This window comes from Coffea arabica, chromosome 5e (genome assembly GCF_036785885.1).
Source record: "Coffea arabica cultivar ET-39 chromosome 5e, Coffea Arabica ET-39 HiFi, whole genome shotgun sequence".
Lineage (NCBI taxonomy): Eukaryota > Viridiplantae > Streptophyta > Magnoliopsida > Gentianales > Rubiaceae > Coffea > Coffea arabica.
Window position 1 is genome coordinate 50,131,954 of NC_092318.1, and position 17,866 is coordinate 50,149,819.

Below are 17,866 nucleotides of genomic sequence, written 5' to 3' on the forward strand. Positions count from 1 at the left end.
TCATTCTCGAATGGGTTTGGACAGGTGCTTTTAGGTTTCTATGCAATTTTTTTTTTTGTAGCAACAATAGGATTTCTAGAACCTAATATAGTCTAATCTAAGGGAGGAGGGGGAGGGGGACTCGATGTGACTCCATCGAATATGACCAATTAAAATCGTCACAAATTATAATAATTTTTTGATGAGAGGCAAGGATCGAACCCTTGATTTCCCGCACCACCAAGACTTTTAAAGATTTCTATGCAATTATTTGATTGTGTATATTTTACACAATCTGACATACACTAATATTATTAATTTAATATATGAATAAAACTACATTGATAAACATACACCAACATCTAATAAAAAAACAGAAAAATGATATTAACACTTCCAAAAAAGTTTCTAACACTCCATCCTCCCTTTAAAACATATAGAGAGGATGGATTGCAGGAAGAGCACAAAAAAGGGACGGAATGGAGGATAGAATGCTGGGGACTCTCTTTTTTTTTTTTTTTTAAAGTGCCAATAAGATCTCCCAAAAAGTATCAAACCTCAATTGTACTTGCTCCAATTCCCTTCAAATTGTGTAGAATGTTATTGATCCTATTGAATTAATGCAGCAGTCATCATAGACTTTGCGACTGACCTTGCATCCTTCTTCATTTACATCCACCAAAGAACACCAATAACCAACCTAGAAAAAAAAAAAAAAGAAGAAGAAAAACACCACTAGCCACAATCACGTGTTTAACATCGGTGACACGGGGTCGCCAATTGCTTCAGTATAAGAATAGGAGCTTCCCTTAGCTTCTTTGCTACCACATTCCCCTAAAGAAAAGCGGCCAATGGCATCTCTTTCAACTCCCCTTCAAAGCTCCACTGCCTACTCCTCCTCCTCCACTCTGTCCTCCTGCCCTTTCTCTATCAAGCCATCACAGTTTTACCTCAGTGCCAAACGTAACTATCATCAGTTCACGGTTTCATGCAAAAACAATGAAAGCCATGAACAAGTTAACAATCTTGATAGGAGGGATGTGCTTTTGGGCTTGGGTGGCCTTTATGGCGCCTCAAACCTCATCATCAACCCTTTTGCCATGGCAGCTCCTATAGCCGCCCCAGAAATCACCAAATGCGGTCCACCGGCGGACTTACCTTCAGGAGCAGTTGTCACTGACAATTGCTGTCCGCCGGTGCCCGGCAAAGTCATTGACTACAAACTCCCTCCACCACCTAAGGTGAACCGTTTTAGGCCAGCTGCTCATTTGGTCAAGAAAGACTACATTGAAAAACTTAACAAGGCGGTCGAGCTCATGAAAGCTCTGCCAGCTGATGATCCCCGTAATTTTACCCAACAAGCAAATGTTCATTGCGCTTATTGCAACGGTGCCTACGTCCAATCAGGCTCTGATCAAGAAATTCAAGTCCATAACTCGTGGCTATTCTTTCCTTTTCATAGATGGTATTTGTACTTCTATGAAAGAATCTTGGGAAAGCTAATAGGCGATCCCAGTTTTGGACTGCCCTTTTGGAACTGGGACAACATTGGTGGTATGACCCTACCGTCCATATTTCAGGACCAATCGTCAGCACTGTATAACCAAAATCGTAACCAAAGTCATCTGCCACCAACAGTCGTGGACTTGGGGTATAATGGTACGGATACAGATGCAACAGACATAGAAAGGATAAAAAACAATTTGGCGATCATGTACCGTCAAATGGTCACTAATTCCACCACTGCCAAAGATTTCTTTGGAAAGGAATACCGGGCCGGCGATGCGCCCAGCCCTGGTGCAGGGTCCATCGAGGCCATTCCCCATATCCCAATCCACAGGTGGGTCGGCGATCCAAGGCAGACAAATGGTGAAGATATGGGTAATTTCTACTCAGCTGGAAGAGATATTGTGTTCTATAGCCATCATGCAAATGTGGACCGGATGTGGACAATTTGGCAACAATTGGGAGGTAAAAGGAAGGAGGTCGCCGATCCAGATTGGCTGAATTCTTCCTTCATTTTCTACGATGAAAATGCTCAGCCTGTCCGCGTGAAAGTTGGTGATTGTTTTAGCAATGATAAAATGGGATATATTTACCAAAAGGTGGATATTCCTTGGGTTAAGAATAAGCCCGTGGCCCGGGTGACAAAATCTAGAGTGGCTTTCACTTCCGGGGCACCACCAGCCGATAAGGTATTCCCGGGACCCCTTAACAAGACCGTGAAAGTGTTGGTCAAGAGGCCCAAATTATCAAGAAGCAAGAAGCAAAAGGAGGAGGAGGAAGAGAGATTGGTGGTGTCCGGGATCGAGTTTTCCATGGACAAGTATGTTAAGTTTGATGTTTTCATTAATGATGAAGATGATAATCCAAACGATTTTGCTAAGTCCGAGTATGTTGGGAGCTTTGCACATTTGCCACACAAGGTTAAAGGTGACATGAAAGTTAAGACTACTCAAACCTTTGAGTTGACTGAGATTTTGGAGGACTTAGATGTTGAAGAAGACGATGCCCTGTTGGTGACTTTGGTGCCAAAGTCCAAAACTGCTCTTACCATTGATAGCATCAAGATTGAGGTTGCTGCTTGATTCACCTGCTAGTACTTTTTTTTTTTTTTTTTTTAATCTCCTCCCTGGGAAAAAATCTGGCATTAGATTTCATCGAATGCTTTGATTTTGACCTATGCATGTTTCAGCACCATGAATAAAATACTTCTGGTGTGCTTGTCACCAGTTAATAAAAATATATTTCAGGTTCTTGTTTTCTTGCCACCTATCTGACAACGTCCCTTTTGGTTTTTCTTTTTGAAAAGTTTAATTTACATTAAAGTTTAAGATCTTATGACGCTATCTATCTAACTTTCTCCACTCAAAAAAAAAAAAAGGAAAAAAAAAGAAATAGAAAAAGACAATTCTTCCTCAATCAAAATTAAAATTTTCTGTTCGTATCCAAAAGGAAAACAAAAAGTGATCCTCAACTCCCACGTTTGGCAAAGCTTACAAGTGTTAGCTTCCGATTCGCCATTTCAAGGTAGTGAGATAGACTATACATTTAATTTAGCAAAATATAGGAGAGTTTTTTTTTTTAAAAAAAAAAAGAATATAGGAGATGCTACAAAAAGTGAGGGAATTCTACAATAATGATCCTTGTTTTTTGTGTGTTGAGGAAAGAGGTGATTTCTTAAATTTGTGCGATCCCACATTTCATTTCATATGCAACTATTTCGTATACCACTTTTGATTTCATGTGCAACTTTATTAATTTGTGAAGACAGAAAAGTCCTTATAAATTTCTTAAACGGTTTTCTTCGCTTTTCCCTTATAATGCTTGAAATTTTCTTTGAACAATTAAAAGAAAAGTTGAATAAGGACAGATAAAGATTAATATATCATAATATAAGTGAATTCTCTGTTCCTTTCCCCCTCCCTACTTTTGAAGTTCTTGTACCATTCGAAATGTTTGACAAACTTGGCTCTCTCACTCTGCATTAAATAGCTATCGGTCAAATTTACGAGGTTCGCATATATTGCAGTCTTGTGGGACCAAGTGAAATCTACAATGATAAAAAAAACTAATTTTTGGTTTGTATACTTGCAAATTAATTATGGTTAACAGAAACCTAATTTCTCTCCAATGAATTATACATTTGGAATTTGTAGAAAATTGAAATATCTGAATGTCGAATGGTGTACATCTGTCACTGCCACTAAAATCAATTGAATGGTTGTAGTTTGGCCCTACATTTGGAAGACCCCAAAAAGAACAAATATGAAAAGGAAATTACCAAAGGAAAAAAGAATAAACCGACGAGATTGAAAAAGGCACAAAAGCTCCCATGTTATAAAACGTTCCTCTCTATCCAAATAATAGATAGGTATTGGTTTTTCTTTCTTGTATCTGGACTTAGACATAGTAGTGGGGTCAATGTCAATCAAACAGGTGTAATGGAATCCATGACCAGAGGCTGTTGATTTTCCTCTACCGGTCAGTTTTTCTGTCTTCTACCGGTCATATGCGGGGGACTATTGTAGCTCTAGTTCTCGTGGGAGTTGGCATGATTAAGACTTTTCCCCTATTTTGTGCAGACAAACGTTAGTTGTTTCAACGCTTGAATAGAGGTGAGCAGGAAAAGTGAGAGTATGCTAGATTCCATTTGATACGATAGATATTTTCTGTCTGGAAAAGGACCTGGTTGGATTCGTTTTCACTTGTACGTAGCGTTTCATTACTTTTTTTTTTTTTTTTTGTCGCAATCATAGATGTCCTATAATCTAATCTAGCCTAATCTAAAGGGAAGGGGAGGGGGTTCGATGTGAGTACAGACTCCATCGATGAAAGTCAATTAAGACCGCCACAAATTGAACCCCTGATCCCCAGCATCGCCTTTAATGGTGATGACCACTGGACCAAATGGCCAGGATTCCATTACGGGCCCTTTGATTTCTAAAGAACAATCCAATCGCTAACTACTCCTCCCAGTCCCAAATATCAGGTAGCCATATCATCTCAACCTTATATTACTTCTAATTATCTATTTGTAACACTAAAATCTTTATGCCAAACCAGAAAATATATACATATCCTTAACAATTTCTACAATTCTTGTCCTTTTCCCTCTTTCCTTTCACTATTTTTTCCTTCTTCTTTTGCCTTTTGCATTCGTAGAACCAAAGTAATTCATTGTATCATGTTCTTGACTCTGAAACTTGAATGGCTACATCCTTATAATCTCATTTATCACGTGTACAGACAACGATACTCTGGTCCCGCAGCCATTCTGGCCACCCACGAGCTCTTACGGATAAAATCCATCCAACTAGTAAAGGATAAGGCCATTACTGATCAGCCCTGGCGATGCAAATACAAAGACAAAAAACACGTACAACACCTGCATTTCCAGATGGATTTCACCAGATGCCAACGGCTGAAAAAGGACTAGTAAAGCTATTCCAATTTGCATTTAAGAAGAGAAAAAGAAGGTGAAAATTTCGACAAATGTTTTGGGATGATAAATAAAGAATAAGAAGCCCCTCAGGGCTGAAGGCTATGGAGTATAGATCTTTTTCCACTTAATATTTGACTCGTTCCATGCATGGATGATGTACCTCTGGAAATTTTCTAAAGAAAAGAAAGAAACCAGTGGAGAAGTTACCTTCTTTGCAGTCTCTAATGGACGAGCCCATTAATTGTTCCAATTATGTTCTTCAAACATTGCCCTACTCCCTCAGAATTGAGATTGATCTGTCACAGCCATTTATATGCCATTTGGATATGTACTACACAATCAGCATGAGGCGCAAAGCAAAATATGTTTGTACTTTCAAATCTGTACTACATAAATTTTATTAGGTAGTAGTACACCACTTTCATTCCCCCACCCAAAAAAAAAAGCCTTATTTTAATTTTTTTTAAAAAAAAATTTCAGTCACGTTAAGTGAAACCGTTTTAAGTTTTAACCAAGTTCTAACAGATTTTATTAGCACATTTGGATTGCTATTTTTAGAATTTTTTTTTAAAAAAATGTATTGTAACAATATGATATATAAGAGATAAAAAAGTAATCGAGAAATGTATTCAAGAAAAATATAAAAACTTTTTTGAGACCATCTGTATCACGGGCTGGTTACGTGCAATGGAAGACATACTCGACATTTTATCGGTAGCCCAGTCCCATCTCATTGGGTCCTTCATGTTTTTGGAGGTGGGGAGGAAAAATACAGAACGCAGTTTTTTTGTACAATTATTGTCTAGCTTCATGAAGGAAAAATTCAAATCAAATAATCAGTATTTAAATATGTTTTTTTGAGGTGAAATTTTGAAGGAACATTGCCGCCCCAACCAAAAATTTGTTTAATTGGAGATAAATAAAATTTGCTCAACTCTTGACATCTAAGGAAAATCAAACAAAAAAATCATTTGCCAGTAGTGATACAAGAAATATGACATTTATTTATATATTTATTTATTTAATAGAGAAATATGAAATTATCCATGAAACATTTGCAAATCCATGAAGATTGGGTACGGGCCATAGAAGGCCGGCGAAACAATTTAGATAATTTTAAAATAGGTTGGGCATTTTCTTCCTGCATTTCAGCCCTTTTCTCATGTAGGCTTTCTCTGAGATCGGCCCAAACATTTTATTTTTTTGGATTAAATTATACTTTGGGCCTAACACCAAATTCCAGATGGGCATTACGTAATACCAAATGAGGGATTTTGGTGGGATTGAATCGTTGATAGATTTTTTTTTTTTTTTTGGGGTTGACGGGGAATTCAAAGAAGACTAAATCGCTACTGAATCAAATAAATGCCTATTCATCTGTCGGCGAAATTTTTAGATGAGAATACAAATCAAAAAATTTGATCCTTTGACTTACATTCAAGGAGGGACTTAATTCCCTTCCTGATGGCAACTCAACCCAGCTAAGCTAGTTAGGTAATAGTAACAATATTCAAAGACGTGAAAAAGAGATTCTTCCTGTGTAGCCTAAAAATGGACCAAAAAGAAGAAACAATTGTTGCATAACTTTCATTATTACTGTTAGGTTCATGAGTAAAAGGTTGTGTCCCACATTGGTCCGAAAGATGGAGAAAGAGCGGTTAATATGTAAATAAGGGTCCAAAACCTAATAGTTTAAGTTTTTGGGTCAGAGTTGGGTTCCTGAATTACATATTAGGCTCTTTGGTGGACTCTTTCGAGATGTTTCTCCCTAACAAATTAGTATCAGAATTTCAGGTTGCGAGACTGGGCTACTCATAGGAAAGTGGATTCTTCTTGGAGTTTGACCAGTGAAAATTCTCTTCTGGGTGGTGGACCAAAGTGCTAAAAAGTTTGGCTAGTGTTGGATTAGGTGTGCCATGGATTTGACTGGGGGTCCGGTTGGGGTTAGACCAAGGAGCCAAGGGCTAGCAAGGGTCTGCAGATTGGATGTTGAAGAAGAGTGGGTCCATGATTGGGAGAAGATGTGACCTTAGGTGATAAGGTGGGCTTGTGTTGAGTGGGTTCGAAAAGGGGCTTGTAAATTTGGATTTAATGTGGGGGTTACTCATGAAGGGGGAGATTTGTTAGGTTCATGAGTAAAGGGTTGTGTCCCACATTGGTCCGAGAGATGGAGAAAGAGCAGTTAATATGTAAATAAGGGTCCAAGATCTAATAGCTTAGCTTTTAGGTCAGAATTGGGTTCCTGACTTATATATTGGATTCTTTGGTGGACTCTCTTGAGGTGGTTTTCCTAACAATTACAGGTTCTTTCATTCTTTTTGCGGTATTGTTGTTACCATGAAGTTCTTTCCCAATTCATATTGACTACCCAATGAGCAAAATTTTCCAAATGAGAATACAAATCGAAAAATTTGATCCTTCTGACTCATATCCATGGAGGGACTTAAGTCCCATCGTGATGGCCAACTCAGCCCAGCTAAGCTGGTTAGGTAATAGCACCAATATTCAAGGACGTGAAAAAGAGGTTCTTTTCTTTCATTCTTTATGCAGTATTGTTGTGACCATGAAGTTGTTTCCCAATTCGCATTGACTACCCAACAAGTGGAGCAATCCAATTTTCCTTAAATTGTTTGAGTTGAGCTGTTGTACTCTCTTTAGTCTTCTATGATTGCAGACCGCGAACAATCTTTTTTTGCATTTTTTTTTAATTAATCGATCGGCAAATATTTACATTACTCGCACGTCCACTTATATTAAAGGAGAGCTCAACTGGTCAAGAAAATTTGAGAAAGAGAAATCCATATCTAGACTACAAATGCTGTACTACTAGACATCTTCTTGATTTAATTGCACATATGAGAGTTTTAATAACTAGCTGGTATCTTATACGTTGGTAAGCATCTACCTAAAGCGGGTTTTTCAAAAAACAAAAATATTTTCTAGCCCGTTCTCGTGTATATATTGTTAACATACTTTTAGGTTGGAAATGTCCGTAAACCCTATCATTTGTGGTTTCTGATCATTGATACAAGGAATATTGAGAATTGAAAAATACAATAATGACATGATCGTGGGGTTAATTCCACTTTGTCCCCCCAAACTTTGGACGATTATCCACTTAAGTCCCTAAACTTCAAAATGGGACACTTAAGTCCCTAAACTTATAAATACCTCCCACTTAAGGAAAATTGTTAACAAATCCTGAATGTCTTTGGTGGTCGAAGTGTCCCATTTTATAAGGATTTAGGGATTTAAGTGTCCCATTTTATAAGTTCAGGGACTTAAGTGGGAGGTATTTATAAGTTTAGGGACTTAAGTGTCCCATTTTGAAGTTTAGGGACTTAAGTGGATAATCATCCAAAGTTTGGGGGGACAAAGTGGAATTAACCCCATGATCGTGTCCAATGATCAAGTACCAATTCCTTGTCCAGAATGGCCTTATTGCATATGAAATGGGGCAACATTCCAGTCTCACAAATTAATCTTGAGTACAATAAATATGCTGTGCTCCAAGAATTAGGCTAGAGATGGATCTTCTGTGGTGTAACCGGGCAATGACCGACCAACCAGTAGTTCGTTGTTGGAGTGGTTAGATTCACATTTAAGCTTTCACATGCGATGTTTTCCTCCAAACATTAACTAATCCAGCTACCTATCTCGGTTTCACATTTAATGTCACAATTTATTGTTCTTAAATATTTTTCTTTATTGTGAATGTAGGCAATGTCACAGTCTTACCTCTGGACAACACACACAGCCCCGTGACTTTTACTAATTGATATTTAGGACCACAATTCAATGCTATCATGATTTTTCAATAACTATTAAATGAGATTTTTTATGAATTTTTTGCTGTATTTTTTAATTTTCTATTATATATATTGCTTTTTTGAAGCAGTTGTATTTATTTTTTAGTCAATTAATGGTTATTGAAGTTGCTGTATTTATTTTTTAATATTTTAAGTTTGTTAAATTTTGTGTATTACTCAATTAATAGTTATTGGATCTTTAAGAAATAAAAAAGAACTAAAATATGATGTTTATGTAGGAAAAATAGCAATATAATAAAAAGTGAGATAAAGAGTGGTACAGGTGTGAGACAGAAGATCCGTTGCGCCCCTGAATTCTTTTGTCCATTCCCTGTTCCTGCTTCCAAATGACAGATCCAAGCAAGTAAACTATATATTCGTGCAACAAATTAACACATGGCAATTCGGAAATTTTACCTGCTTGTGCTGGACACAGAGAAAACATCCTCCAACTTCAGAATGGATGAGGAGTTGAGAGAATTTGAGTAGGGCTGACGACCACGAAAGTGTGTTGGTGACTTTGGTCCAAAGAGAGGTGCTGTGACCATAATACACAGTCTCATACTGAAATAGCAAACCATCTGCTGTTACAATTTACGGCATATTGGAAATGGAAAGAAAGTTGCAAGAAATTTTGAACCTCGACAGAAAATTCGAAAAAAAAAAAACCAAAAACCCGAATTTGGGAGCAAGGTGAGTTTCAATAGCACCAATGGTTACAGCACCACTCTCCGCACCAAAGTCACCAACACACTTTGATAATCTTCAAATGAATCATTCTCATCTTTCGCCTTTCGAAAGGATAATTATTCTTTCCTGAGAGCCCACATCCAAACTAGTACTAATCAGTATAAACTTGGCATACCCCTATAAGTAGGCTTGTTGATCGTTGGGGCCAATATCTTTCAATTGTTTGTACTACTTGGCTGTACTACGATACTATACAGACGGAAAACTTATAAGAAAATAGACAATTGGTACCACACATTTCTCATGCAGTTTGTAGTTCGTACTATAATGCTCGTTGGTACTACACATTTGATTCTTGGACGGCCATAGGTCAGATAATTCGTACATCTTTTTAATTGTTCATAAAATTTTTTAACCTTTTTAATCTATTTTTTAAGTGTATCTTGGTAGCTTGCATGTGCAAGCAGAGAAGATATCATCTCCGCAGCCGGCAGGACTTTACCCATGCCTTTTCTTATCAACTAGTTTTTTCAGCCTCACGCAATGTGTGAGGATGTCCTGGGTCTGTGCTAAACAAGTTCAAATGAAGACAAGTAAATTAATAGAAAATAGTTATATATTAAATACATGATGGGTGCTACTAACTATGGGCAATTTAACTTTAGGTAAATTGGTTATTGTCTTACTCAATTTATTTATGAAGTTGAAGAGATTTCTGTGGACTTGGACTACTAGTTGACTTAATGTGAGATATCGATACGATATATTAGTGTTTCATATCTGCAATAAATTATCAACGATCTAACAATCGTCGTGTGTGTGAGTGTGTATTTTTTCCTAATTGCACTGATAAATAAGACCTTGAAATTAGGTTATCTAACATTCTTAATGTAGCATTAATCAGTAAATAATGACTAAAATTAGGTAGAATTATAAGGCATGGTTATCTAACTTTTTTAATGTAGCATTAATCACTAAATAATGCCTAAAATTATAAAATGGGTTTATCATTTTCTATTGTTTGCTATACTTGAATGAGCTTTCAAACATATTTAAAAATATTTTTAGACCAATGTAAAATTAAATTAAATTTTTTGTATATTCAATGGCTTTTTTCTTTTACATTAATAGGTCTGGATGCATGACATATAATTTTTATTCAACTCTATCCCACCATAAGCTCGGTTTATATATACTATAATTTCTCCTAATCAAGATTTCATATTGGATCCTTTTTTTTGTTGCAATTCAGATGATTGTTTGATTGATAGATTAAAAGTGTTTAAGAATGAAGGGAGCAACAATGGTTTCTTTGGACAAGACATCATCTATTGAAAATGAGTCTCGGACTCTCAATATTGAATGACTTCAACTTGCAGGGATAAATATACATATTTTCTTATTTTTCTTTCTTTCTTCCCTTTTTTTGGTTGTCTATTCTTTGTTTATTTTTGGAGATTTTAATGATTTTGGTTTTGATAATTTGTATAGGAGGCAGCACTTTATGTGGTGAGTACGAGAAGCATGGAAGAAGCTCTTTGAATTTTCACTAAGATAATGGCTTAGATATATATAATATCCAACGATTTCTTGAGTTAAAAATTTTTCCTTTCTATTTTCTAGGTTCTTTGGATCTATAATTCTTATACTTTTGATGATTTTTTCGGTAACTTGGTTGATTTTTTTTTGTTGTAATCTGTATCATAAGCTGCAAAATTATAGGTTATTTTGTATTCTTAAATCATGTGCTAAAATAGGAGAGTTTCTTTGTTTCTTTTTCTTTTTTAATAAAAGTGGTATTCAAAATCAAGAGATAGTTGGAATCTTTAAATGGTGAATTCCAAATCGACTTGTGTTTACGGATAGATTGAAATAAAATGCTAAGAAATAAAGGATGGATCTGTTTTACAAATAGGGTGACAAACTCGTGTTTAAAATTAAAAAATATGTATTTATAGAATCATTTTTTCATACTTGAAAGAAAAAATTGGGACTATTGTAAAAGTTCAAACACTATCTGTGTTGTCCACAAAAGAGAACAATAAGTCAACAAAGATTAGGGTCAAAAAATAACAAAATTACAAAACAACCAAGCAAATATAACATACATGCTGAATGAAGGGAAAAATAAATGGCATGATTGGAAAATATGGCAAACACCTAAGGCGAAACTAATACTCATAAATAGCTAAGGTGACCCATCTCTGCAGATCACAAGGGGCAACAATGACTCAAACAAAAGGGGTACAAAAAACAAATAAATTACAAAGGAACCACAATACTATAGCATGCATCTTCCGGTGTCCTGAGCAAGAGAGAAACAGCAAATGGCATTATCGAAAAATGAAGCACCACTAAGGCTAATGCTAATCACATGAAGAGGAAATTGCTGACCAAGAGGAAATGTTTCCATCCAAGAGAGCCACGCGGACAGTAGTGAATTTCCAGCAAAGCCACCACCACTGAATGGCAAAAGACCAAACCGCCCCTCAAGCTCACAAAAATCGCACTATAACCAGCCCAATTTCACTGTAGCAATCCGAACTCCCGCTTTTATAGTAAAGATTTCTTTTTTTTTATTTATTTCTCAAAACTCCTTAAATTTACTACACACCTTTCTACAGAACAAACCTCAGCTCTAATATCCAACTACAAGATTAATACTATTTATACTCAAACACAAGATTATTACTTATTAAAAGAACAACATCAAACTTTAGTTTGAAACTCGGTAAAGAAATTATTAAATCAAGCCTTATTACGCTTTTATGCTTTAGTATTAGTATATGTTAAGTTAGTAGAGAGCCAGGTGTCATTCGTAGAGTAAGTTATTATGATGACCACATGAGATACAGTCCCTTGTACGTAGTAGTCAGTACAGTAGTTGTCAGGCAGTACAGTAGTTGTATGTGACCAGTAAGCCGCATGGGACTACCATGAGAGTCCCTCTGTTTCGTCTAAAGCGTGCAATGGCCTAAGTCGATTATTTGAGTCACAGTTTTTTTTTTTTTCACTGTGCAATAACCTCTGCAATGTGCATGATTTCAGCAGCAGCAGGTCAAAATCACAGCATCAGACAATCCAGATTCCATGGACTGAATTGAGGCTATATCATGTTTACCTCTCGATCTTTAGTAAGACATCCATGTCTCTCGTATTTCTTGACAGCGCACTCAAATACCTGTGCAAAATTGCAGCCTTCGCGAGGGCTTGAAATCAATTGATCGCTTAGACGCTGAGGAAATATGAACTTCACCAACTTGGGGATCCACAAAGTGAAATCAATGGCTTTAAAAGTTAATGAAAGGCTAAACTATCTGTATTGTGATTTGTGATGGTAACAATTATGAATTTTCAATTATTTGGGGGTCAATATATATAGAAAAAAGAATTTGTTAAAATTTAGTGAGTTCAAATAAGAGGTAACTTTAAAATTTCTCTAAACCTAGATTTTTCCAAAATTAAGTGGGATCAATTGACTCCACTTGTTTTCACATAGCTCCGCCACTGGTTTCACATGCACCATCCTTTTCTACAAAGACTTCACCATGAGAAAGATTGAAGGAGACTTGGGATGGAAATTGTCCCATAGGATTATCGAACAAACAAATAATTAGCTGCAATCCCTATATCTAGAATGCCGACTACCAAGGTTGACCATGATTGCTCCTCAAAAACCGTGTGTTTGGATTGAGATGATTTGAGATAAAATAAGTTGCTTCATAAATTTTAATTATATTTTTAATTTATATATATATCATATCATAAAAAGTGTTACAGTAATTATAGCAACAGTCAAAATAACTAAGAAAAAAAAATTTGTGGCAACAGCCTTGTGGTCTTCTTCTTAATGTTGGGACGTACGGCAGTTCATCTTTTTCTTGATATGTTGTCCTGTGTGTCTTAATTAAATGGTCCAATAAATTTGTTGTACAATGACTTTTGTGTTGTTTTATTCAATATCACAGTACTATCATTTATGTGTGTTCAATTAATTACAGTACCTTTTTTCCCCCTTTCTGGGAACCTTGTACAGATTATGGAGGAAAAGAAGGTAAATTTTCGGATAAACAACTGTTGATAATGAACCATGAAGCCTCGTTCTTGGACTGACTCTTTCATGTGTGTTGAAGGCTATCATCGATATCAGGGTCGTTTACCGCACAAGGAAGAATGGCATTTACAGCAAAATGGGAGAAAATTCTCCCAGCAGCCCTTGAAGCTTTCAATCCGTTCGAGCCGAAACAAATGAACAGTAAGTATTAAGGCTGAAATCTGAGCGATTTGATTTGTTTGAAGAATTATAAACTGAAAGGAAAGAATTGAAAATGATCCTATTCCGATGTGCACAAGGATCCTCTTATTTGAGCTTGACATGCCCCAAAATTGTAAAAAATTTTAAATCAATGAACACCTAAAACAAAACTTCTAATAGTGGATTAAATGTCAGAGGTGACATAAAGAAATGATTCGACCCACAGTAAAGGATCTGTTTGATCAAATGACAAAGATATCATCATCTAATTAATAGCAATGACAAAGATATCATCATCCAAACAAGGTCAATTTGACTTCCTGAATTCGGATTTTCAGTACTTTTGTGGTAACTATAGAGATAAATAAAAGTGATATAAAACGAGACTAGGAGAAAACCTTAATACGCTACTCGTTCTTGTGGGGGAAAAATGGTGCTCAGATATTAGGGAGGTAAGTTTAGGCACCAACTTTTGTTAGTCCCAATAGGATTTTACTCAATACAATAACATACGACTCGGTAGTTAATTTTGGGAAATGAGGAAAAATGTTTTGGTAAATTGTAACACGTACTTATTATCACCTAGTAATCCCTCGGGTGTTTTGTATGTGTATATATTTTTCAAAATATAAAATTTCTAAAATACTGAAGTTCTAAGATGTAATTTCTTTTTTTTTTTTATGGTTTCTAAGTATTATATTAATGTGTTTATATACTCTTTTTCACTAATGTGAATGTTCTCTTTGATGTCATTTAAGCAAAATTTTCCATTTTTTTAGTTCACTGTTCTCCTTCATCTAATTTTATATTCCATTATAGTTATTTTTTCAGTTTTTTCTGGTATTAATGATAGGTGTAAATGATTGATTTTTCTATTTCAGTTAGATGTCAATGATCATTAGTGCTATTTCAATTAAAATACTACTAATTTTTAAATTGGGCATTAATTTTTGTTCTATTTTTTTGTTTTGATTCACATAACTATAATTCATTCAAAATAGATTGGAGCACATGATGTATAAAAGTAGAGGTGGAGATCATTTTACGGGTGAAGAGATGTATATACTTTGAAGTTGAATTCTTTGCATTCTTCTGTGTGTTATTTCTATTAATAATAGAGTGTTGATGGTCCACCACATATAAAATTTTTTGCCTATCTGACTATTCATTTTTTTATAACTAAAATTTCAATAGTATAGATAATTGATTTTTTTTGTTATTTTGCTTTATTTTTTTTCATTTTTTGGCAAATCTAATGTAAAGCACTAATGACAAAGACTTCACTGGAAAAAAAAAAGCACCTTGATTTGGTATCAATAGCAATAATTTTGACGATTTACAAATTGAATTAGACTATGATTAATCAAAATTTTTAGATTGAAATAAAAATGGAAGATGGAATGCAAAATGACATATTAGGTTGGATTGTTTTATTTTATTTATCATCTTTATAATTCAAACTGCTACAATTATTGACTACTATTAGAATACAATAAATCTAATAATTAATAATTAGAGAGAAAGCTATTTCGGGCATAATAGAAAACTAATAACAAATTTTAACTTACACTCTAAGGAGTATAGATAGATATATAGGTAGATAGATAGATAGATAGATTTGTTTGTACATGATAGATAGACAGTTAGAGGAGATAGATAGATAGATAGATAGATTTGTTTGTACATGATAGATAGATAGATAGGTAGATAGATTTGTTTGTACATGATATTATAGCAGATGCTAATTACCTTGCCGACACTGTGCACCCAGACTTTTCAATCTTTGGCAGCATTGCTGATCTTTCTTTCACGGTAAAATGAAATTTTCATGGATCATTCTTACATCACTTTTTTGGGTGCAATTGTTCTTGCATCACGCAAACATCGATTAAACCTTGTATAAAAGGACGCAAGGGACCTGGCCAATTACTCAAATTGCACCCAAACTTCAAATCTAGCCATGGCTTTCTTTTCCCTTCCTTCCTCGACTCACCCTATCCATCCTGCCCAAGTTCGCTCTTCCTCCTTAAAACCTTTAATTTACTCATCTTCTCCTGGCTTCTTTTCTCACGCATTTCGACCAACTCGTGTAACAAACCACAAAACCCATGCAGAAGCTAGTACATGCAAAGCCCAAAATGCAGACCATCATCAAAACCCTAGTACTGATGACAGTATTAGTTCATCCAAATCCAATAGCAGTAAAACTTCAGCAGGGCAGTTTGAAAGAAGGGATGTCCTTCTTGGCCTCGGAGGGCTATATGGTGCAACCACACTTGGCACCAAACAATCAAGCCTTGCGCTGCCAGTTTCACCCGATATTTCCAACTGTACCGATGCCAGGGAGACTCCAAATGGCATACCGATCAACTGTTGCCCTCCCTCCGCCGCGAGTTACAGTGATTATACACCTTCTGCTCGCGAAGTCTACACAAGAATGCCGGCTCACACGGTCAGCCATGACTACGTCAAAAAATATTCATCTGCCATTGCAAAAATGAAGAACCTTTCTCTGAGCGATCCGCGTAATTTTTACCAACAAGCAAACGTCCATTGCGTGTATTGTGACGAAGGGTACTCTCAATCAGGCTTTCCAGACAAAAAATTGGACGTTCATAGCTCATGGCTATTTTTTCCGTGGCACAGATGGTTCCTTTATTTCTTTGAAAGAATTTGTAAAAACTTGCTCGATGATGATACGTTTACTTTGCCATTCTGGCAATGGGACGATTCTTCAGGCATGCAAATTCCACCCATGTTTAACGACAGCAAATTGTCCCTATACAATTGCATCCGCAACCCAAAACACTTGCCTCCTAAAGTGGTGGATTTAGCTTACAAAGGCACCGATTCGGGCATCGACCCCAAGACTCAAATCCAGTACAATTGTTGCACAATGTACACTCAAATGATCACTCACTCGTCCGCGCCTCCGCTTTTCTTCGGACACCCACTGTTGGGGGGTGGTGATCCCGATCCAGGAGCTGGTTCCATAGAAACTGAACCCCACAATAATGTGCACGATTGGGTTGGCGACCCTTCCGAGCCTAACAACGAGGACATGGGAGTCCTATATTCAGCCGGCCGAGACCCTATATTCTATGCTCACCATGCCAACGTTGATAGAATGTGGTACATTTATAACAATGTTTTGAAACGCAAAAATATTGAAGACCCAGATTGGTTAAATTCCTCTTTTATTTTCTTCAATGAAGCGGGAAGACCCGTTAGAGTGACTGTTAAGGATTCCACAAATCTCGCCAAGCTTGGATATACCTATCCTGACTTGCCACTTTCTTGGTTAGATCGTAAGCCAAAAGCGCGTAGAAAGGGCCTGAACCTGACAAAGGTGTCCGCACCTAAGGCTAGTGAAGTGCTGCCAATAAAATTAGAGAAACCCATCAGCTTCGTGGTTGAGCGGCCTAAGAAGTCAAGGAGTGGACAAGAAAAAGCAGAGGCAGAAGAGGTGCTTAAGATTAAGGGAATCGAATTTGATAAAGGAGAAACTGTGGTGTTCGATGTGTTTGTGAACGAAGACGATACGAGTAAGTGTAATCCGTGCAAGGCTGAGTCTCTAGGAAGCTTCCACACCTTGGCCCACGGACATGGCAAGAAATCTACCACTTCCCGTAGTTTTGCGATTTCAGAGGTGTTGGAGGAATTGGGAGCTGATGATTTTGACAGCATTTTGGTCATTTTGGTCCCCAGAAGAGGTGTTGTGACCATAGGTGGTGTCGAGATTACCTTTGTTCCTAAACCTTAAATGCATTAATAGCATTGCAAATACTACGTGCACAATATTGTGTGTTTGTGTAATATTGTAATCAATCGCAAGTACTACAAACTTTGGGAAGATGTTTTACTAAATAATTTCAACAACGATGATAACTGGTGTCCTTGTAAACTTTTCAATAGACCTTTACAAATGGCTTTCAATCGGGCTTCTAAATTCATCATTCCTAACTCTCTCTCCCATTTTGTGGGAATGGCAACACAAGTCTCACATTAAAGAAAGAAAGGGCCGACGGAAAAGATTTCAGACATTACCTACCACCAAGGAAATAATACTAATGGACTGCCATCAAATCTTCCTTCTATTGTTCTTTAGTGCAACTGCGATAGAATGATGCCGTATGGGTTACGGTCTTAGCAGTTGCTGAGATTGATAAGAAAACAATTGAACTCAAG

The 17,866-nt window shown here is 36.4% G+C and overlaps 2 protein-coding genes across 2 annotated transcripts; both read left to right on the top strand.

The window, feature by feature from the left end:
• Positions 1-726: 726 nt before the first annotated feature.
• On the top strand, positions 727-2,750 carry LOC113690569 (polyphenol oxidase I, chloroplastic-like). Its single transcript, XM_027208537.2, has one exon. It carries the CDS (start codon positions 831-833, stop codon positions 2,565-2,567), a length of 1,737 nt encoding a protein of 578 aa, XP_027064338.1. The 5' UTR covers positions 727-830; the 3' UTR covers positions 2,568-2,750.
• A 12,888-nt stretch (positions 2,751-15,638) lies between these two features.
• On the top strand, positions 15,639-17,441 carry LOC113716075 (polyphenol oxidase I, chloroplastic-like). Its single transcript, XM_072049809.1, has one exon. It carries the CDS (start codon positions 15,639-15,641, stop codon positions 17,439-17,441), a length of 1,803 nt encoding a protein of 600 aa, XP_071905910.1.
• Positions 17,442-17,866: the final 425 nt, after the last annotated feature.

Bases quoted from the DNA above. Each gene is read 5' to 3' on its own strand.
- LOC113690569 (XM_027208537.2), top strand. From the start codon at position 831: ATGGCATCTCTTTCAACTCCCCTTCAAAGCTCCACTGCCTACTCCTCC.
- LOC113716075 (XM_072049809.1), top strand. From the start codon at position 15,639: ATGGCTTTCTTTTCCCTTCCTTCCTCGACTCACCCTATCCATCCTGCC.